At 40.5% G+C, this 23,709-nt stretch overlaps 1 protein-coding gene across 1 annotated transcript; it reads left to right on the plus strand.

Moving 5' to 3' along the window:
* The first annotated feature begins 2,139 nt into the window (after positions 1-2,139).
* On the plus strand, positions 2,140-22,447 carry ADH7 (alcohol dehydrogenase 7 (class IV), mu or sigma polypeptide). The gene is made up of 9 exons (XM_070392178.1): positions 2,140-2,231; positions 7,036-7,137; positions 8,021-8,159; positions 8,476-8,563; positions 8,662-8,878; positions 13,018-13,278; positions 16,154-16,289; positions 19,549-19,687; positions 21,737-22,447. The coding sequence occupies exons 1-9, from the start codon at positions 2,214-2,216 to the stop codon at positions 21,759-21,761; spliced, it is 1,125 nt and encodes a 374-aa protein (XP_070248279.1). The 5' UTR covers positions 2,140-2,213; the 3' UTR covers positions 21,762-22,447.
* The last annotated feature ends 1,262 nt before the right edge of the window (positions 22,448-23,709 follow it).

The raw sequence follows: 23,709 nt of genomic DNA on the forward strand, positions 1-23,709 counted from the left end.
TGAAAAAAAAAAAATCTGAACCTTTGGTTGCCAATGGGAACCTAGTTAATAATAATCCTGTTTGCTACTTTTTATGATCCAGGGAGTATAGGAAGTGCTTTACCATCCTCACCACTGACCCCCAGGACTGGCGTGTAACGCATTGATTATTATTTCCATTTACCCAGTGTGGTAGCCGAGGTGGTGCATATTCCCGCGAGGCCCCAGGTCCTGAGGCAGGTGTGTCTGCCACCAGAGCCCTCACTCCTGCAGCTCATTCTCAAAGCCCCTCAGGTGCGTTCTGTCCTGGGCACATTAGAGTTCATGGGTATCTGGAAATTCGCACATGTCTTTGGAGGCTCCTGAAGCGGCAACAGGCTCGCAGCATTTACTAGTAGGAGATTTAGGAACCTGAGAGATTGGGCCCCAGAATTTCATAGAAACACTGTGGAAAGGTTTGCAAGAGACATTCAGCTGGCAACTCCTCTACACCTAAGATTAGGACTGATGTGCTGTGTGATCCAGCATGACTGTGAACTTTTTTAATAGGTTACCTTCCACGTTGCAGCTTTTGACATTTTATCATCCAATCAGTTCTCCTGGAGAAGGGAGTAGGACCATAAAGCTGACACAGATGTTAAACCTCACTCAACACCCCTACTTTCTGTAAAATATGTTTTTTAGATTAATGTGCTATAAGGTTGTGTCAGGGCCTCAAGAGGGAGAGAGTTTACCAAATGAGTATTTTTGTATTTGTGCTGGCACCTCCCAGGCTGGTGCTCTTTTTTGCCTTTGTTCATAAGTAAACAACTTTCCGTTGCTGAGGTAAGGTTTGGTTTCTTTGGTTTGAAGGCTGAGCCTCAGAATACTTGTGTGTCCACACCTGCTGCACTTTGTCTGATGATGCCTGCAAGGCGGGCCTGGTTTCTCAGCCTTTGCAGCTAAAACAATGGCTCACACTCAAGCCTCATTGCCTGGTAGTGCTTTTATTTTACCTGGTGGTTCTAATTTGGCTACAGGGCTAATCCTAATGGCTGGTTCTGAATTAGACGTAAATATATTTTAAATCGTGACTATAATACTTAATATAATACATTGAGAGCGATCTCTGTGGTAAAGCTTATAATAGTTTTTCAAAATAAAGTTTTGTGTATAGCTGTTACCTGAGAAGGACTTTAGAGTCTAAACATCTTTGTCTAAAGACTTAGAAAAACTCTCCTGCCCTTTCAGTCCACAAGAGTAAAATCTCCCTTGTGTAGAATTAATTTACTTGGAGGTGAATGTGCCAGTGTGTCCCCAATACTATGATTAATAAAATCTGTCTTGGACACTCTCGCAGCAATGCATTCCGTACATTTCAGTGTCATTGCATCTTATATGAAGAAGTAGCGTGTGAAGGGGTTAAACAGCTACTTCAGGAGGTTAAGCACTTGCCCACGTAGGTGGAAGCCCTTTGGCCTCTGAGAGCCAGCGTGCAGGCTACGTTTCAGTTTGCCTTCTGCCCTGCACAGTGCACCGTGTGCCAGGCCCAAACTACACAACCAAATGAGACAGCTCTGTGTATAATGGGGATTTGGGTCCAGATAGTAATTTGGACCACATTTAGGGGCGACAAGCTTCACTTTTCTTTCTATCCCCCAAACACCTAGAAACTACTGTTGTCCACAACTAAGCTCTATGTACCCCCGACTCTCCTTCCCAACCTATACCTTCTATTCTGATTTGATTACATCTCTATGGCCCTATTGCCATTTATGTTTAATTATAGGCTTTCCACAAATACATCAAGTCTTTGCAGAATGAAGTAGAGCACAAATACAAATATTCACATACATCCTGAAGCCGGGCAGAGCAGCTGAACGTATTCAGAATGTATTTTTACTGAATTGTGTTGAATTCACTAACCTGACCCGTATCTAAATCCCTAACTCTAAGGCAGATAACAATACCTCCAGATAACAATAACCCTTCTCAATAGGTTGGATTATTCTATCTTTGTTAGATCTCTAGTGTTGGTTTGCTCAAAAGTCACTGTATTTATTTTCATGACTTGCTCTGCAAAGGGTGGGGCGGCATGGACTTTTGGAAAGTTTTCATGAGTCATATTGCTGAAGGCGGATTTGAGCTGGACTATTTATCCGAGGGTACAAGATACTGTTATTTACAGCAGAGTGAGCCAAACATCAGTGAGAAACAGTCTGTTGACTGAAATACAGAACCAGGGGGAAGGCAAGATGAGCACTGCTGGAAAAGTAAGAACATTTCTGTATCCTCATGATCTTGTTGTAATAATGTGGGGTTGATTTTTAGAACTTGAACACTTAAAAGTAATTATTTGGGATATTTCCTGAGGAATTAGATGCCTGGGAGGAGACACGGGGCGGGGGGGGGGGCATATCAATGTGCCAATAAAAATGAGATAAAACAGTATATGGAAGGTTTCTTAATAAGACATTGATGGAAAATGGAGAAATGGTTTATACTGTTTTTACGGTGGTTTATACTGTTTAAAGTGGTTTATACTGACAACATTAATAACTTAATTTTAGGATAGTTAGGCATTTGCTCTTGGAAGCAAAATATTTCCATAAAGAGACTTTCCATAGTCCCATTTACATGCGGCATTCAGCTCTGTTTCAGTGGGAGACCAGGGCTCATTCCCAGATGTTAGGAAAGGTTTTCCTGCTGTTAATCATGGAAAAATGCTAATTCTGGAATGCAGAGTAGACATCAAAGTATCATGCTTTTAAGATTTGTTAAGGATATAGTTTTAATCACAATATAAGTTTTTAAAAATCCTTATAAACAGGAATACATTATAGTAAAGTATATTTATTCTTCAAAAAAATGAATTGACAATAACTTTAGAAACAGCTTTGGCATTTTCTCATTTACAGATTGGTCAGTACAGTTCCTTGCTTTAAATCAGCGGTTCTCAACCTGTGGTTCGGACCCCTTTGGGGGTCAAACGACCCTTTCACAGCAGTCGCCTAAGACCATCCTGCATATCAGATATTTACATTACAATTCATAACAGTAGCAAAATTACAGTTATGAAGTAGCAACGAAAATAATTTTATGGTTGGAGGTCACAACATGAAGAACTGTATTTAAAGGGCCAGAAGGTTGAGAACCACTGCTTTAAATGATAGATGATTGCTTATAGCATTAGGTGCTTTTCTTTGTTTTATTCATTGGATTGTTTTTATTTAAGTAACTTTGCCTTTAGCCTGACTTAAGGCTCCAAAAAATGAAGATGTCTTTGAAGTCTGGGTAATGTGACAAGTGAGGAGGACGTATGCTGTTAGAATTAGAAATCATTGATCCTGGAATTGAAGTAGAATAAAAGCATTCTAATTTGGGTCAGTAACCCAACAAAACCTAATTAATTGGGGAATTAATTTTGCACTATAGAAGCTAGCGACTCTAATGAATTTTATGGTTCGAAGTTATCTTTACAATCTGTAACTCCATCCAACCAACAAATGCTCAAGTTCTAGTTATGCAGCCTCCATAAAATGGATATCTAGTCATTGTTAGAACATTTCCAATGCTGGAGAACTCAGTAGGCTTAAGGCAGCACTTCCTAATTATAATTAATAATACAGTGTATAATTTAAGATAATTTAGTAGAGAAGCTGTATAATTTTGAGATAGAGATGGTTATGTAATAGTGTGGTTTGCATAGGGGTTATATATATTCCAAGTTGCTCCAGTGTTTCAGTTTAGCTCATGAGAGCAAGGGCTCCCTTTACATTGGGGATTACTTTTCCCCTGGTTATCTATAATAATAAAAGTGTAATATGCTAATTAAACCTGATGGCCGAACAGCAGATGACCTTCCAGATGACCTTCCGGATGACCTTCCGGATGAAGCCCAAGCTGTGAGAGCCGAGGCAGCCACCACGGCTGCAAGGGCCGAGCCCCTTGCATGAATTTTGTGCGTCGGGCCTCTAGTAATAAATGTTTAGTTTGTTCAGGCTGCCATAGCAAAGTACCACAGACTGGGTGGTTTACAAAGCAGAAGTGTAGTTTCTCACAGTTCTGCAAACTAGAAGTCTGAGATCAAGGTGTCAGCAAGGTTGGTTTCCTCTGAGCCTCTCCCCTGGTCTTGTAAATGGCCATCTTCTTTCTGTTTCCCCATGGTCTCTCTGCATATGTCTGTGTCCTTATACAGACACTGGTCCTATTGGATGAAGGCCCATTCTAATAACATTATTTAAACTTAATTACCTCTTAAAAAACTCTATTTTCAATTACAGAGACATTCTGAGGTACTTGGGGTCAGGACTTCAGCATATGAATGTTGGGTAACACAATCTGCCCATAGCAATAATCACCCTAGAGAACCAAGATAGTGGCATAGGTAAACACAGGTACTCGCAGCCTCCCACAACCACATCAAAATTACAACTAAAATACAGAATATCCTTCAGAGCTGCCTGAAACTGGCTGAATAGTAGTTCTACAACCAGAAAATTAAAGAAGAAAGCACATCTACACTGATAGGAGAGGTGGAGGTGAGGAACAGGCTAGTCCAACACCCACGTGTGACTTTTTAATTGGGAGGAATATCTTGGCTGAGAAAGCCTTCCTTGAGGAGCAAGGGGTCCCAGCCCTACACCTTGCCCCAGCCCAGGGTTCCAGAGCTGGGAAGAGAAGTTCCCATAACTTTGGGCTGTAAAAACAAGCTGATTAACAAGGAGGCTGTGGCAATCCCAGATTTTCTTTTAAAAGGGCCAGGAGCATGGACTTACTCTTATTCACTCCATCTGAGCTCCAGCTCTGGGGCAGCAGCTTGAAAGGATTCTATTGAGGAATTTATTGTTTCCTTTTTTTTTTTTTTAACTACAGTCTACCTTCAACATTATTCCATGTTTGTTTGAGGTGTACAGCACAGTGGCCGAAGTGTTGCCCCAACACTGCCAGTCCCCACCTGGCACCATACACAGTCATCACAGCATTACTGACTATATCTCCTATGCTGTACTGTATATCCCTATAACTGCTTTGTAACTACCAATTTGTACTTCTTAATCCCTTTACTTCTTTCATCCAGTTCCCCAATCCTCCTGCCCTCTGGGGTTCACCAGTCTGCTCTCTGTGTCTAAGATCAAGAAACTCGTAAGTAGGGTATGAAGTTTTAGTTATGCAAGATGAACGAGATCTGGAGATGTAATGTACAGTGTGGTGATGATAAGTTAACAATATTCCATTAAATACTTGAAATTTCCTAAAAGGATAGATCTTAAATCTTCTTAACACATACACACACTCACACACACACACATAACACACACACACACACACACACACACACACACACTCTACTAACTATCTAGAGATGATGGATAAGTTATTTAGCTTGATTGTGATGATACATATAATATCAAGTTATAGTCCTTAAATATATTCAATTTTTATTTGTCAAAGATATCTCAATATAGTTGTCAAAAAAATAAAATGTTACCATCTATGCCAGGCCAGTGTAGCTCAGCAGTTGAGCATTGACCCAGGAACCAAGAGGTCATGGGTTTGATTCCTGGTTAGAGCACATGCCCAGGTTGTAGACTCAATCCCCAGTAGGGGGTGTGCAAGAGACAGCTGATCAATGATGTTTCTCTCTCATCAATGTTTCTATCTCTATCCCTCTCCCTCTCTCCCTAAAAATCAATGAAAACTTTTTTTAAATGTTACCATCTACAAGAAAAAAATGTTAGTATCCTGATGTGTACTTACAAATTATTTTCTAACTAGAGGCCCAGTGCATAAAATTCATGCACTTGGGGGCGGGGGGGTCCCTCAGCCAGGCCTGCACCCTCTCAGTCTGGGAGCCCTTGGGGGATATCCTTAGTGCTGCCATGGAGGTGGGAGAGGGTCCCGCCACTGCTGCTGTGCTCTCCAGCTGTGAGCCCGGCTTAGGGCTTCTGGCTGAGCCTCACGCCCCCTGTGGGAGCACACTGACCAACAGGGGGCAACTTCTGTGCTGAGTGTCTGCCCCCTGGTGGTCAGTGTGCATCATGTGACCAGTCATTCTGCCATTTGGTCAATTTGCATATTATCATTTTATTATATAGGATAATGAATTGCCTATTTTGCCTCCCCTTCTACTATACTGGGTATTCTCATTAAATAAAAAGTGATTATGGACTTAAAATAGAATATTTTATCATTTTTATAAACATAAAAACCTGTTTATAACTGAGGAGAACAATTACTGCACTATATATTTATTAACTTGTTGTATTTTCCTCCTTACGTCCTTTGCATGTATATTTAGATGTGAGTATGTTGCCCTAACCGGTTTGGCTCAGTGGATAGATGTGAGTATGTTATGTAGGAGGGCAGCAGTACTAGGAGTGGATGTATCTCTTCCTGCTTTTCTTTTAATTTTGATTAAGCACTGGATGCATCAAAAATATTTACTTCTGTAATTTTCTGCTTTAAGCATTTAAGACCCAATCAGATGCAAAAACTGGGCTAGGTACAAAAAAGGGACACAGAGATGCAAACTGACAGGTTGAGTCACCCAAGAACTCATTCTATATACTTCATGACATTTGTGGTTCCCTTCATCTCTAACCATGCTAATTTTCTAATTTCTTTCCCATTGTTACATGATTATACAGCAATTAAATACTAGCTTAAATTCTTACAGAAAAATCAGCAGCATTATCTGTTTTATAAATTTGCCCTTGTGGATAAGTGATACAAAGATGACAGCTTTGTTAGTTTGAAGTTGTAGTACAAGAACCTAATTTAGTGAAATATTATGTTTCACTAAAAAACCCTCACAAAGGGCTGGAAAGGCTGTCCAGGTCTAGTTCAGCCCTGCTTCTCATGTGACTATGGATCAATCATTCAAGTTACATTTCTCATATATCAAAGAACACAAGATGATTTCTAAGGATTACAATTCTAGTTTTAATGAAAATAATCCTGGTCAATTTAGAATGTCAAATAAAATCTTTTATTCATTTTTTTAAATTTTTTGTGTGGAATATGTATATGTACAGACATAATTAAGACCCATTTTAATTCTCACCAATTTCTTAGGTTATTAAATGCAAAGCAGCCGTGTTATGGGAGCCGAATAAACCTTTTTCCATTGAGGAAATAGAAGTTGCCCCACCAAAGGCTAAAGAAGTTCGTATCAAGGTAAGGAGCCTTAGAATACATAAGCCTAAAATGCTACCCCAACTATCTTGAGTATATCATTATTTGAAGTTGGATTCTTAAATAAAGAGGTGTTTCTCAAATTTTATACATCATTTTTCTTAGTGGTTCTTGTTATTGTTAAGGGTCTTGTCATGCTGGTTATGAAATTAATGGCAATTATTCATTAAAAAACAGCACTACTAATCTGCTCTATTAAAACTTTTACTTGTTGAATTTTTATTGACATGATTCTGATTTTTAAAAATGGTTAGTAATCAAACTAATGATTTCTTTTAAATTTTTTTGGAAGTCAGATAGTATTGAGATTACTTTTCCCAAAGAATGAGAAATTCACTTGTGTCTGGAGAAACAATAGCTTCCTGGAGTGTTCCCTGTTCCTTTGGACACAGCCCAAGCATTGGTTTGGACACCAGGTTGTTGAGTAGATGTTGCTGCCACTCATTCTTTGATCTTCTGTTACTTATGCACTCTAGTAAGATTTTGCTCCTCACTTACCTTCATGCATGCCATTCCCATCACCCTTCATTAATAGGTCCTAAGAGGGCCTGGCTATAAGAATCTACTTTTGTGCTGGTCACATGGTAACATCTGCATATCTCACAAGAGCACCAATTTGCTATAGACAAACATTGAGATTCAAAGTAGGGTCAGAGGCAGCAATATTGTAAATCAATCCCTTGATGAGCGGGATCATGTCCAATGGTTGGTGTTAAGCTCAGAATCTTCTATGAGTCAACACTATTATATTTGGCAATCAAACTGAATAAATAATTATAATCTTTTCAAGATTGAGGTAGATGTCCTCCCAACTGTGAAGTGACCAGTGTGCTGATTGGTGCAATGTTCTTGTCTTTGAGCACAGATTTTGGCCACAGGAATCTGTCGCACTGATGACCATGTGATTAAAGGACTAATGGTGTCCAAGTTTCCAGTGATTGTGGGACATGAAGCAACTGGCCTTGTGGAGAGCATTGGAGAAGGAGTCACTACAGTGAAACCAGGTGTGCAGATAACACGTCACAAGTTTGAGATAAGTAGGGTCTGATTATCCTAGCAAAGGAAACAGCACAACTAGGGATTAGCAGAGACAGCCTTGACATAATTTAGGAGGATAAAAGGATACAGGGAGAATTGGATGACACTGAGTGAAGTTTAATTTGGCAGTCTCGACCTTTAGCAAGCAAACCTTCTGCTGCTTATACATTTTAGAATACTTTTAAGAAATTCTTGTATGTGTCATGGGCCCAATTCACAATTGTTTATTTCATATTTTAATGTTAATAACCAACATCTTACATCATGGTGATTTCCCTCTAGGTGACAAAGTCATCCCCCTCTTTATGCCTCAATGTAGAGAATGCAATGCTTGCCGCAACCCAGATGGAAACCTTTGCATTAAGAGCGAGTAGGTTTTGGACATTTTTACTCTTATGCCATTTAAATTGTTCTAGTGCTAAATTTTGCATTGAATTAACTGACCTGTGTATTTGATGTGTCAAATAGCATTACCGGTCGTGGAGTACTAGATGATGGCACTACCAGATTTTCATGCCAGGGCAAACCGGTCTACCACTTCATGAACACCAGTACGTTTACTGAGTACACAGTGGTGGATGAATTCGCTGTTGCTAAGATTGATGACGCAGCTCCTCCTGAGAAAGTCTGTTTAATTGGATGTGGGTTTTCCACGGGATATGGGGCTGCAATTAAAACTGGCAAGGTAAGAAGCAGGATGGGTTAGTTTCTTCCTTTTTGCTTTTTTAATGATTTTCTTGGAATCCTAAAGGCTTTTGAAAACATATTATATGCAGGCTGTTTCTACACAGTGCCAAATCAACTGAAGGAAAAGTGAAAAATTCAGATTAGGCATTTTACTTCTAAACAAGTGAAAATAAAATATCTAGATTTAATTGTGTTTCCTCGACATTTCCTTCAGGTTTATTTCTAAATTTTAAAATTCAGATTCGGAAACACATTCTTTTTCTTTCACAAAATAGGAACCAATGCTGGTTTGTTAGTGTGCTAGGGCTGTCATAGCAAAGTACCACCGACTGGCTGTCCTAAGCCAAAATTTATTGTCTCACATTCTGGAGACTAGAACCAAGGTGCTGACAGGACTGGTTTTCTCTGAGGGCTGTGAGTGAGGGATCTGTTCCAGGCAGCTCTGCTTGGCTCTTCTCACTGTATCTCTTCCCATCACCTGTCAGCTATAACAGTCTTTGTGTCCAAATTTCCCCTTTTCAGAAGGATACACGCCATATTCGATTAGGGCCCGCCCTAATGAGCTTGCTTTAACTTGGTTACCTCTGCAAAGACCCTCTCTCCAAATAAGATCACATTCTGAGGAACTGGGATTAAGACTTCAGTATATGAATTTGGGGGGAACACAATTCAATCCAAAATAGCTGGTATATAAAATGAAAACATAAATGAGGGTTGCTGTTTTTTTTCTAGAACAACAAAAAAATAAAATTCTGGCTTATTGTCTTTTTTTGGCATATGAATGATTTTTTAAGAATGCTTATTTGGACTAAATTTATTTCACTCTTAATGAGTGCAAGAAGTAAATAGAATAACATGTAATAATTTGTAATAGGACAGCCATTCCACAAGCACTCCAAGCAAATCCCATACTGTGGTATGCTATCAACTCCAAAGTCTTTAAAAAACTATATATGTTCATTGAGTTCAAATCTTTAACTTAAACTCCCTCCAAATTCTTTTTTCCAACTCCCTACCAGACATCTCCATTTGGATGTCTCACAGGCATTTCCAACTGAATAGGTATACAATGGAATTCTTAATTTTCTTACTCCCTGCCCTTCAAACATATTTTGCCCACTCCAATTTTCTTCATTCTTTATCTTCCCTCTCCACCACCTTAGATGAATCCCAACAGCAAGTGCTGTTAACTTTACATACAGGGTATATTATAAATATCTCCATTTTCTTCAGTGGACTATCATCATTATTTTTGATTGGACAGATGCAATGGCCTCCCTCCTGTTGTCTTTATTACTCTTTTTAACCATCTCAAATATATCTCCATTGATAAGCCGAAGTAATTTCATAAAACATAAATTGGAACACATTGGTTTTGCCACAAAATCCTTCAGTAATTTTCATACTTGGAACAATCTCATCTCACCCACTGTGAGCCAGCCACACCTGCCTCTTTTAGCATCCTGACGCCTGCTGAGCTGTTCCTGTATGGAGGCATTTACACATGCTATTCTGATTGTCTGGAACATTCATCTCCCAAATCCTCGTGTAGTTGGTTCCTATCACTCTTGCTCAGAAAACTTCTTGTTTTTCTGTCTACTCCAACGAAGAGAAACTTCTTCCATTATTCAAGGGAACATGGCTGCTTCATTAATACTTTGTGTCCCAAATCTCAAAGTCTCATATCTTTAGTGGTACTTATTAGATGATAAGCTCCAGGAAGGTATGGAACGAGTCTCCTTTATGCACTATAGTACTTCCTTATTTAATCTCTAGTGAGCATTAGACTATGGTGGCTATGAAGGGTGATATTTTGAATCACTAAGGAGCTGTACCTCTAAGCAATTCTCCCTAGAACTCAGTCACCCATCTGTAGAGTGATAGTTTCTTGAACCTCCTCTCATCTGCCTCTGATTCTTTGACTTGATCAGAGCCTTCGTTTCTGCTAACTTTAGATTGTTCCCTCTACCCAGAACAACACATAGATCATCTATTGAAACAAGGAGGCTTGGTGCCCTAGCAGGGTTGGCTCAGTGGATAGAGCATCGGTCTGCAGACTGAAGGGTACTGGGTTCGATTCTGCCCAAGGATACATGCTCTTGTTGCATTGTTGAGGGCTTGATCCCCAGTAGGGGGGTGTGCAGGAGGCAGCTAATCAATGATTCTCTTTCATCATTGATGTTTCCATTTCTCCTTCTCCTTTCCTCTCTGAAATTAATAAAGTATACTTAATAAAAAGAAACATGGAGGTTTAACTTTGATAAAAAAAAACAACAATTTATTTTAAAATGACTCAGACTTATGGTTATTAAGTAAATGCTAGTCAGACCAAAATCTTAAACAGATTTAGCATAGCTTTGTGGAGAAGAGATAATGGAGACCTTAGAGCTTATTTAATCCTGTTATGAGATTAGATGAGGTTAAAAACTCCCATAACAAAAGTCTTTTATATGAAGTACCCTTTTATAAAGGACTAGAGGCCCAGTGCACAAAAATGTGTGCACTCGGGAAGGTCCATCAGCCCAGCCTCTGCCCTCTCGCAGTCTGGGACCCCTCAGGGAATGACCACCTGCTGGCTTAGGCCCACTCCCCGGGGGATTGGGCCTAAGCTGGCAGTCAGACATCCCTTTGGCAGCCCAGGAGCCCTCGAGGGATGTCCACTTGCCAGCAGGGAGCAGGCCTAGCTGCAGTTGGACATCCTTAGTGCTGCTGAGGAGGCGGGAGAGGCTGCCACCACCACTGCTATACTGGCAGCCATCAGCCTGGCTTGTGGCTGAACAGAGCTCCCCCTGTGGGAGCACACTGACCACCAGAAGGCAGCTCCTGCATTGAGCGTCTGCCCCCTGGTGGTCAGTGTGTGTCATAGTGACCAGTGATTCCCAGTCGCTCTGCTGTTAGGGTCAATTTGCATATTATCCTTTTATCATATAGGATAGAGGCCTGGTGCCTGGGTGGGGGCTGGCTGGTTTGCCCTGAAGGGTGTCCCGGATCAGGGTGGGGGTCCCCCTTGGGGTGCCTGGCCAGCCTGGGTGAGGGGCTGAGGGCCGTTTTCAGGCTGGCCACATCCCCTTCAGGGAGGGGGGGTCCTGCTGGGGTGCCTGGACAGACTGGGTGAGTAGCTGATGGCTGTTTGTAGGCTGGCCACAGCCCCTTCAGGGTGGGGGTCCCCGCTGGGGTGCCTGGCCAGCCTGGGTGAGGGGCTGATGGCTGTTTGAAGGCTGGCCAAGCCCCCTAGCGGGGACCCTGACCCCATGAGGGTGTGGCCAGCCTGGGTGAGGGGCTGATGGCTGTTTGCAGGCTGGCCACAGCTCCTTCAGGGTGGGGGTCCACGCTGGGGTGCCTGGCCAGCCTGGGTGAGGGGCTGATGGCTGTTTGCAGGTTGGCCACAGCCCCTTCAGGGTGGGGGGTCCCCCCTGGGGTGCCTGGCCAGCCTGGGCAAGTGGCTGATGGCTGTTTGCAGGCTGGCCACAGCCCCTTCAGGGTAGGGGTCCCCACTGGGGTGCCTGGCCAGTCTGGGTGAGGGGCTGATGGCTGTTTTCAGGCTGGCCAAGCCCCCCAGCAAGGACCCTCTCCCCATGAGGGTGTGGCCATCCTGGGTGAGGGACTGATGGCTGTTTGCAGGCTGGCCACAGCCCCCAGTCACCCAAGCTCCCAGTGGAGGCTGGCTGGAAGCAGGTTTTGGGATTTATTTAGCTTCTATAATTGAAACTTTGTTGCCTTTTGCGGAGGCCACAGCCAGCCAGAGCAGGAGTGAAGCTTGCCTTCCTCCATCGCTGGGGCAACCAAGCCTCCTGCTTGCTCCAGCTCCGTGGCTGCAGGCCGCCATCTTGGTTGGGTTAATTTGCATATAGTTGCTCTGATTGGCTGGTGGGCATGGCTTGGGCATAGCGAAGTTATGGTCAATTAGCTTCTTTGTCTTTTATTAGTGTAGATTTTTATTTACTTGGCAAATACTGTTTTTGTTCCTTTTCTGTTCTCCGACCTTCTGTTTCTAATCCTCTTTGTGGCATTACAAACAGGGTAAGTAATCCAATACTAACAGCCTCTGAATTTTGTGTTCCTAATATTGGAAATACTTTACAGATTTAACTTGTTTTATCCCACCTCTAGCACTTGCATGAACTTTTCTCTCCACAGGTCACCCCTGGTTCCACTTGTGCTGTCTTTGGCCTGGGAGGAGTTGGCCTTTCAGTCATCATGGGCTGTAAGTCAGCTGGTGCATCCAGGATCATTGGAATTGACCTCAACAAAGACAAATTTGAGAAGGCAAAGGCTGTAGGAGCCACCGACTGCATCAGCCCCAAGGACTCTACCAAGCCCATCAGTGAAGTGCTGTCAGAAATGACAGGCAACACTGTGGGTTACAGTTTTGAAGTTATTGGGCGTCTTGACACAATGGTAAGAGCCAAGATTAGGGGAACCACACAACATGTAAGCTATTTGATCATAAAAGGCAAAAGTCATTTTCTATGGCTTTATTAACAAACAACTATTGAAGTACGTGTTAGGCAAAAGCTGGTGCTGTGAAACAACCTTGCTTAAAAGTCAAAAGCTTATGAGCAGGTCTGTGTGACTAAAGTTAAGTATCACACCACACCACTCTCATGTAACGGGAGTGCAAGGTAGTCAATCATCTAAACAAATTTCTGTCTTCTCTTCCTTGTTTGCATATGTAAATTTATTGGCAAAGGCAAACCCATTGCTTATACTTTAGCAAGCCAAATAGCACAAAGTGACTCCCTGAGGAGAGATGAGGAGATCCAGGGAGGAAATGGACTTTTCCAAATTTGGCAGTCTCTTCCTCCAAATCCAGGATGTATCCAACTCTCACTCTTTACACCTGAGATTAGTTTTCTCCAATCTAAATTTTCTTAAAATAGGAGCCTTCAGTTTTCTCAAACATGACTCCATTGTGGCAGCCCACAGCACCAGCCCTCCATGTAGAAACAGGTGCCAAGCTCCTGGCTAACGAAGCCCCAGCTTGGGCAGGCTGAGGAGATTCAGAAATGTAAGACAAAGCCAATCTTGCTCATGATTGAGTAGTACATTTAATTCACTTTAATATTTTGGTAATTTATGAGTAATTAGTCTTTATTTTTTATTTATTTATTTATTTTATTTTTTTATTGCTTAAAGTATTACAAAGGGTATTACATATGTGTCCTTTCCCCCCACCCCGCCCTTGACAATCCCCTAGTCTCCCCTACCCCCCAGTGTCTTATGTCCATTGGTTATGCTTATATGAATGCATACAAGTCCTTCAGTTGATCTCTTACCCCACTCCCTCCTGCCCCCCAACCCTCCCTGGCCTTCCCGCTGCAGTTTGACAATCTGTTTGAGGCAGCTCTGCCTCTGTATCTATTATTGTTCAAAAGTTTATAATGGTCTCTATTATCCATGAATGAGTGAGATCATGTGGTATTTTTCCTTCACTGACTGGCTTATTTCACTTAGCATAATGCTCTCCAGTTCCATCCATGCCGTTGCAAATGGTAAGAGTTCCTTCTTTTTTACAGCAGCATAGTATTCCATCGTGTAGATGTACACAGTTTTCTAATCCATTCATCTACTGATGGGCACTTAGGCTGTTTCCAGATCTTAGCTATGGTGAATTGTGCTGCTATGAACATATGGGTGCATATATCCTTTCTGATTGGTGTTTCTGGTTTCTTGGGATATATTCCTAGAAGTGGGATCACAGGGTCAAATGGAAGTTCCATTTTTAGTTTTTTGAGGAAACTCCATACTGTCTTCCATAGTGGCTGCACCAGTCTGCATTCCCACCAGCAGTGCACGAGTGTTCCTTTTTCTCCACATCCTCTCCAGCACTTGTCGTTTGTTGGTTTGTTGATGATAGCCATTCTGACAGGTGTGAGATGGTACCTCATTGTTGTTTTGATTTGCATCTCTCGGATGATTAGTGACTGAGCATGTTTTCATATGTCTCTTGGCTTTCTGAATGTCCTCTTTTGAAAGGTGTCTATTTAGATCCTTTGCCCATATTTTTTATTGGATTGTTTATCTTTCTTTTGTTAAGTTGTATGAGTTCCCTATAAATTTTGGAGATTAGGCCCTTATCAGATATGACGTTGGCAAATATGTTTTCCCACACAGTGGGTTTTCTTGTTGTTTTGTTGATGGTTTCTTTTGCTGTGCAGAAGCTTTTTATTTTGATGTAGTCCCATTTGTTCATTTTCTCTTTAGTTTCAAGTGCCCTAGGAGCTGTATCAGTGAAGAAATTGCTTTGGCATATGTCTGAGATTTTTTTGCCTTTGGATTCTTCTAGAATTTTTATGGTTTCCTGTGTTACATTTAAGTCCTTTTTCATTTTGAGTTTATTTTTGTGTATGGTGTAAGTTGGTGGCCTAGTTTCATTTTCTTGCATATATCTGTCCAATTTTCCCAGCACCATTTATTGAAGAGACTATCTTGGCTCCATTGTATGTTCTTGTCTCCTTTGTCAAATATTAATTGAGCATATTGGTTCGGGCCGATTTCTGGGCTCTCTATTCTATATTAGTCTTTAATTTACCATTGTTATCACATTCTTTTCCTAGGGCACTTAGAATTATCCCATAGTAACAAATATCATTTTAGATGGTATGTTTACAGAGGCAACATGGACTATTGGACATACTGTTAGGGCCTGTTGATTTTCAGATGGTACCTGATCTCTGAAAAATGCCAACATCCATTGCTAAAATCTAGCAACTATTCAAAAAACTATTAATGAAAAACCCGATGGGTGAATGACCAGAAAATGTGAAGTTAATTTCAGAGATGCCACAAAAAAAACCCCACAAAAACTTCTTTATCTCACATTTTAGTATTTTATTTACTTTGACACTAAATTTAAAAAATAAGTTAATTGACTTAGTATAGTTAATTTGATTTAGTTTAGTTCAAATGATTTTCCAAGGCTTATCTGAAATGGTGATATTGGTCTGAAAATAACACAGGAACTTCCCACTGTGCTTTGATCCATGACACACTGAAAATGCCATGAACATCAATCACAGTAATTTCTGCTTTCTGCCTTAGAGGGCAAATGTATGAAAGACTGAATTAAGACTAGAGTTATGTTGAGAATTTTTAAACACAAACAAAAAACAAAAGGCATGTGGGCCTAATTTAGTGTCATGACTTCGGAACTTGAACTGTGGCTGTTCCCAAGTTCCATCTACTAGAACTGTGAGAGTATGTAGGGCACTTATGAGCCCATAAGATACTGTGAAACGTAAGAAACAAAGAGCCGTCTTCATTTTAAACTTAGATTGATGCCCTCGCATCCTGCCACATGAACTATGGGACCAGCGTCGTAGTAGGTGCTCCTCCATCAGCCAAGATGCTCACCTATGACCCAATGCTGCTCTTCACTGGACGCACGTGGAAGGGATGCATTTTTGGAGGTAAGGATGGTGGAGCCTCTGGCTCAGGAGGACTTGAATTCTGTTCCTTTGATAAGTGAGAGAAGCCTATTCTCTTATCAGATCTCAGATCTCCCTTAAAGGTCTTTGTTCCAAGGATGGGTATGAAGTGACCTAACATGAGACTGTGACCACAATGATACAAAACAAGGCCCACTTCTCACCTGATTTAAAGCTAATATTCTTGGGCACATTTTTTTTTCTTCTTCTTTTTTTAATTCTTTTTTAAAAAATATTATAATAAGTATTACAAAGGGTATTACATATGTGTCCTTCCCCCACCCCCCGCCCTTGACAATCCCCTGCCCTCCCTTACCCCCCAGAGTCTTATGTCCATTAGTTATGCTTATATGCATGCATACAAGTCCTTCGGTTGATCTCTTACTCCCCTGCCTTCTGCCCCCCAACCCTCCCTGGCCTTCCCACTGCAGTTTGACAATCAGTTTGAGGCAGCTCTGCCTCTGTATCTATTATTGTTCAAAAGTTTGTAATGGTCTTTATTATCCATGAATGAGTGAGATCATGTGGTATTTTTCCTTCATTGACTGGCTTATTTCACTTAGCATAATGCTCTCCAGTTCCATCCATGCCGTTGCAAATGGTAAGAGTTCCTTCTTTTTTACAGCAGCATAGTATTCCATCGTGTAGATGTACCACAGTTTTCTAATCCATTCATCTACTGATGGGCACTTAGGCTGTTTCCAGATCTTAGCTATGGTGAATTGTGCTGCTATGAACATATGGGTGCACATATCCTTTCTGATTGGTGTTTCTGGTTTCTTGGGATATATTCCTAGAAGTGGGATCACAGGGTCAAATGGGAGTTCCATTTCCAGCTTTTTGAGGAAACTCCATACTGTCTTCCATAGTGGCTGCACCAGTCTGCATTCCCACCAGCAGACTTGGGCACATTTTTAATAGTAACATTTTCAAATCAAGTTCCTCAAAGGCCTCAATGAGAGGCACCAGTGATCTTTCTATGGGAATGCTTTATCAGATAGGAAGTGCTGATTATATCCATTATTCTCAATATAGGCAAGAACATGCATAAAAAATAGAATTTGTTCAGTCCACAATTGCATCAGCAAAAAACTTCTGAACCCAAAGCCAAAACAAACAAACAAATATGGTTGTTTCATTTTATTGGGACAATTGAGATTCACACCAAGATGACTGACAGAGACAATGATAAATTCTCACTCCTGGTTGTGTATAAACTATCAGCAGGATTTTATACAGCTGATGTCTCCCTTTTCCTCAAAATCTCTGTTCACTTGGCTCCTAGATATTATTTTGTTTGTTGTTCTTATTCTGTTTCTTCTCCTCCTACCTCAGTAGTCACTCCTTCCAGGAATATTTGCTGAAGCCTCCACATCCTCAGATCTCCAACTTTGGTGTCTGTCCTCAGATCCTTTCCTTATTTCCATGTCCTTCCAAGGTAATCCCCTCTGGTCTCATGGCTTTAACTTTATATCTTCAGCCTAGACCCCCAAGTGAGCTACAATTGCCTACCTGACATATCTACTTTGATATTTGATAGACATGCAAACTTAACCTACCCCAAACCACTCCTGATGCCACCACCTCTGCCCTAACCCCCAACCTACTCCTCCTACAGCCTTCCCATCTCAGTAAAAGATGGCTCCATCATTCCTGTTGATCAAGCCCCAAACCTTTCATTACACTCTTTCTTTCATGCAATGAGTATTTCAGCAAATCCTGTTGGCTCTATCTTCAAAGTGTACCCAGGGCCTGACCATTTCTCAACATCGCTTGTCCAGGCCACCATCAGCAACTCTCAGCATTGTTAAATGGTCTCCCTGCCCTGGCCCTTGTCCCCTATATAGAACATTCCCATAGAGCAACCAGACTGTGACTATATAATAAAGTTGCTTCTTACTGGTTATGTCACATAAGATTGCATCCAATTGGTTAATTCTTGGCACCAGGAATGCTTACAAACAACTATAAGCACCTGATTTTTTTTTTTTTTCAAAACGTCACTTTGGAGCAAAAGGAGTAGGTAATTACTATTATTATTTTTTGGTAAATTGATCAAAATTATGCTTATTTTTTTGTCAGATTGGGAAAAAATAGAATGTCTGTTTTGGGGTGCCACAGAATTTTAGTAATTCGTTTACTAAAGTTTCTCGCTCAGAATAAAATCCCCAAACATGCAATGACCAGAAGGTGCCCTGTGATCTGGTCCCTTGTCCCCAGCTGCTACTATTCTGTTCTCACTCTGCTCCAGCCACTGGCCTCCTCACTGTTCCCACTTGCCAATTCTCCTCAACGCCTTTGCACTTACTCTGCCTTCTCCCTGAAATACTCCTTCCCTAGATTCCTGCCTAGCTCATTGCCCTCATGTTTTTGGATGAATGTCACTTAACAGGCAGGCCTTGCCTGAGCTTCATGAAATAGCAGTCCCTCCTGCTCCCACCTTGTCTGTCCCTCTAGCACTGCCTATGGCCCTTACTCTGTCTTTCTCCTCCTGCTGTCACTGGATGACGTCCTCTGCATTTGCCTGTTTATGGTCAGTCTCTCGGCAGTAAAATGAGAGGCTTCCCATGCTTCTTGGGAGCAGGGACCTCATATGTTTTGCTTTGCTCTGTTCCCCGCCTGGTGCCTGGCACTAGGGTATACCCAATAGATATTTACTGAATAATTGAATTTTACTTCTAATATTTCTGTGTAATCTGTAATCTCACCACTTCGCACAAATGGTCAAAGTCAATATCTCTTAGTGTTTGTTCGTCAGTTCACGTCTTATTTCCCCTAAGAAGCCAGCTCTAAAGAACTGCCTTTATACAAAGCAGCCTCTCATGGTTGTGCCCCAGATGATGCTATGGAAAGAGAACAAGCTTTCCTCTCACTGAACATTGTGTGTGTCAGGGTGACCTCGACAAGAGCTGAACAGCAGAGAGCTGAGTGGGCTCAAGAGATAGTGACAGGACAGGCAGTGGAAGGGGAAACAATGAACTAGAGATTCATTTTTCTGTAAAGTAAAAAAAATTCTATAAAAGGAACGGAGATATGGGGCAGCTAGAAGGAGATGTGGGGTCATGAAAGGTTTTTATGAGGGGGAGAGGGGTTGGCCTTTGGGAGAATAGCTTATTGGTGTGCAGTTGAAAATACTTCAATATGGTAAAAGGTAAAAATGCAGAAGAGACAAGATACAAATATAATAAAATATAAATATTATTTAGTAAAGTCTAAAGAGAAAATGTGTGCTTATTTACAGGTTGGAAAAGCAGAGATGATGTTCCAAAAATAGTGAATGATTTCCTGGCAAAGAAATTTGACCTGGACCAGTTGATAACCCATGTTTTACCTTTTAAAAAAATCCAAGAAGGATTCGAACTGCTCTATTCAGGGAAAAGGTACTTGTTTTTGTTTGTTTGTTTTGTTTTGTTTTATGGTGATCTCATCTCCACTCCACAGGCTACCTTAAAAATTCAATATTTATAAATATACCAGTTTCTTTCATATTTTATTTCTGATTTTTTAAGCTAGTAAGAAATGATATGGCTGATTACTTTTTGTAGACTTTGTACGTCATTGTCCTGCATTAAATTTTTAAAAATCCTCTGGGCTTTGGTTTTTCTACACCGGATTGGTTTCATCTTGGCTATCTTTATTTCATCATAAAGATGCTAGCTTGTTCAAAAAATGCTACATTTTCTTGCTTTACACTTTTCAAAGTGCTTTTTCAAATGTGCTTTCTTCAGATACTTGCAGGTGAGATATGATAACAATCTTCAGTTGAACAAACTAAGGTTGTGGCAAATAACGTGCCAGACCTTGTAGGGGCAGCACCAGGATGCAAGCTCAATGCAAAGCCTGTTCTCTTTTCACCACGCCCCGGATTCCTCCCACAGAGCTGGCGGGCTCCAGGCACACATGGGTGTTCCTTTTAATCCTCACCCAAGGATATGTTTTCATAGATTTTTAAAAACATTTTTATTGATTTCAGAGCGGAAGGGAGAGGGAGAGAGATAGAAACATCAATGATGAGAGAGAATCATTGATCAGCTGCCTCCTGAACATGCCCCAACCTGGAGATCAAACCCACAACCTTGTGGTGTACAGGACAACTCTCCAACCAACTGAGACACCCGGCCAGGGCCAAACGTGCGTGTTCTTGTCACTATTGTTGTTACTTCTGAGGGCTGGGCAAGGTTAGAGGTAGAATAGGAAAAATTCACACAACCGTCACTACAATGTCTGCTCATGGGTGCTTGGAACAGCAATCAGGGAGCCTGTCTACTAGATGAAATGACATTTCACTCACTGGGTCTCTACATACTTATTGAACATCCACTGTGTTCCAAGGACTTGGGTTTCATTAGCAAAAGAAACTAACTGTACGTTAACCTGAGATCCAAATTCTCACTTAAGTTTTCCCTTGAGTGCGTTTCCAATGTTGTCTGGTGTCTCTACATCTGGTCTAGACCACCAGGTCATTGTATTATGAACATACATTCAAACTGCTTTTAAGCAAGGAAACAATGGGCTAAACAGTCAGAACAATCTTCGATCAGTTAAGCAAAACAAGAAGCTTAATATGGCCAGTTTGAAACATAAATTCTGCTCTCAGGAATTTTGCTTCCAATATCACAAGTTGAGCTTTCTAAACCCAAGCTCTTCATTTCCATGTACTTCCTGCCGTGGCCGCACTTGCATCCCACTTGCATTAACTTCACTCGAGATAATTCTTCTACCAGTACCTCTCACCTCAGCAAGCAGTGCCCCCTTTCTGCTTTTTACAGACTAGCAGCGGAGCATCACCTTTGACTTCCTCACCGTTGTCCACCACATGCAAACAGATGCTGAGCCCCAGCAATGCAACCCCAGGGTCTCCTCCAGCTCGACTCCCTTTCATTGTCCAGAGCATTACCTAGTTCAGTCCAGCCATCTCTCCCCTGGGCGTGTTAACACAGTAGCGTGGAAACAGGTCTCCTGCCTTCCTGTATTTTCCCATAGTGGTCAGGCCCTCACTACGCTGCTAAAACTCAAGTTGCCCAAAACGGCAATTCCTTTGCATGGTTTTGAAAGCCTTTGCTATTCATTTACTAATGTATGTGGTCATTCCACAGTAAGGGCTTAGCACCTGCTCTACCCTCAGGGCCAGGCTGTGGGGATAAAGTGAGGGAGAAGGTCTTACCTACTGCCACAGTCTCCAGGCGTCCAGTAGTTTAAGCACCACGCATCACCTCTCATAGGCTTCTTCATGCCAGCCTGCTGCAGATGTGCTTATCAGAGACTCAGGAGAAGGAAAATTCACTGGTATGGACCTCAAGCCTGGAAGGATTTCCAACAACAGAATTTACCTAAGTTTCCTATAACAGATAGGAAGGGTAATTTCTTAAGCTGTTCTTGTTTGGAAGGTGTGGGCACAAATCACTAAAGATGATCATGTTACATTTCAGCATCCGAACTGTCCTGATGTTCTAAGTGGCAGGAGTCTGTGCTGTGTGATGGAGACCCGGCTTCCCTTCTACTCTCCCCTCTGTGAGTCGTGGACAAGCAGCTGAGGACTTGGTGAAGACACACAATCCTTATGAAATACATATTTAAAGTCTGATTGGCACCTGGGAATTAGCAGGGGGCTTGGGTCAACAATATTAACATTTAAAATTTACATTTTCCAAGGCTGTAATGATATATTTTGAAAAAGCATGCTTGCATTTTTAAGTTGGAATACAGGTTTTAGCCAACTGCCATCACTTAGAGCAGATTTAGCATGGAAAGATGACATATGTATTTCTTAAAGTAATACTCATTTTGTGGATTTTTTTAACATATTATAAACATTCCTTTTTTGATTGCAATTTAAATTTAAAAAATTGTTATGAATTAATTTGAATTTGGTTTTAAAGTCAATTCTTTGCATGGCACAAGTTGATTAGATTAGGAAAGAACTAGGGAAGTTCTTTAATGATTAACTTTATGAATCATCATTATATAACTAGGTGAATCTGAGAAATCATACTACCAGTACACATGAAACTATTTGCCAGCCTATATAAATATTTCAGAATACATACCTTTCATAATGCTACTTAAATATCAAAATGCTGATAGAATCAAATTGTAATATATATTTTAATGTTTGGTTCAATAAAGTGGAATTATAAGTCCTTTAATGTCTGTTTACTTAGCAATGACCCCTTTTAACAAAAAAATATTTTCAGTTTGCTACAACTACACTGGCAATTCTTTCTATATATGACATTAAAAATTCCTAAAATTTAAGTATTTTACAAAATCTTTTGTGGCAATATATTTTGTTTGAAGAGGACGGTTTCATTAATTATTGAATTCTTATTGGCTATAGATAAAGTATTAAAGCAATTAAAAACTCATGAAATAGTTTATAAGAAAAAGGTAGATATAACAGAAATTGGGGATCCTGATATAAGAGTGTAAGATAGCATGGACAGTCCTGCCTTGATTGATTGTAAAATGTCCAGGTAATTATGAGCCATTTTGCATAATAAATATTTCCCAATGAAAAGTGGCTTGAACACAATGAGTAAAAGTTATTCTTCCTTTACCAGTTTGTTAATGTAAGCTTATTCTAGGTTTATTTTTTGAAGAGCTCAAATACCTGAAAGTATATAGAATTCCTTTGTAAAGTACCTTCAATAGCAGCTAAGTTTAGCTATGGCAATCTCAAAGCACTTATAAATAGTCACAGTTTATAAATATATACTACATATCATACATATATTAATAAATTATATATGTAAAATCTCCACCTAAGAATCATTGAGAGACATTTCTCTTATCCATTAGCAGTATGTATAGTTCAGACCCTACAATCTAATTAATGACAGAAAAACTGCCCCACAAAAAATATTATTAACTACAAATATATGTAGAATTAATTAATGTTTGTGTCTCTTATCTCAAATAAAAAAATAGGATATCTAAACATATATATAAATATAGTTACATCAAAAGAAATAAATCAAAGAAGGAATTAACATTAATATTCTGAGATCCCTGTTTTTGAAATGAATTCCACTTTAATTCACTTCCTATAAATCCTGTTTTTATAAATATTACACATGTCACAGTTTTACATATTTAATATTTATTGTGAAACTTCATGGAATCATTTCTCACTTCTGAGCTTGTTGTGACCAAATAATGAACAAAAAGAACTTCAACCATCTTGCCAGGGAAACCTGCCTACAAACAGTTTTTCAAATCATCTGCAAACACTGATTCTAAGAAAAGATCAGGAAATTGATCTTTCATTCTTAGTCAATGAAACCATGAAGCAATGTCAAACTGGGCTCTTGGATGTTAAATCAAAGGATAAATAAAGAAGAAATAGCCAGAGGAATGTTAAATGAAATGCTCACCTTCTTGTTTAAAAATAATCTAGAATTTA

This window comes from Myotis yumanensis, unplaced genomic scaffold, assembly GCF_028538775.1.
Source record: "Myotis yumanensis isolate MYYU_CA2020_CCGP unplaced genomic scaffold, mMyoYum1.0.hap1 SCAF_1, whole genome shotgun sequence".
In the NCBI taxonomy this organism is placed as follows: domain Eukaryota; kingdom Metazoa; phylum Chordata; class Mammalia; order Chiroptera; family Vespertilionidae; genus Myotis; species Myotis yumanensis.

Excerpts from the sequence above, each read along its gene's own strand:
- ADH7 (XM_070392178.1), top strand. Across the intron at positions 7,138-8,020 it reads CTAAAGAAGTTCGTATCAAG|ATTTTGGCCACAGGAATCTG; the intron begins GTAAGGAGCCTT and ends CTTTGAGCACAG. Across the intron at positions 16,290-19,548 it reads GAAGGGATGCATTTTTGGAG|GTTGGAAAAGCAGAGATGAT; the intron begins GTAAGGATGGTG and ends GCTTATTTACAG.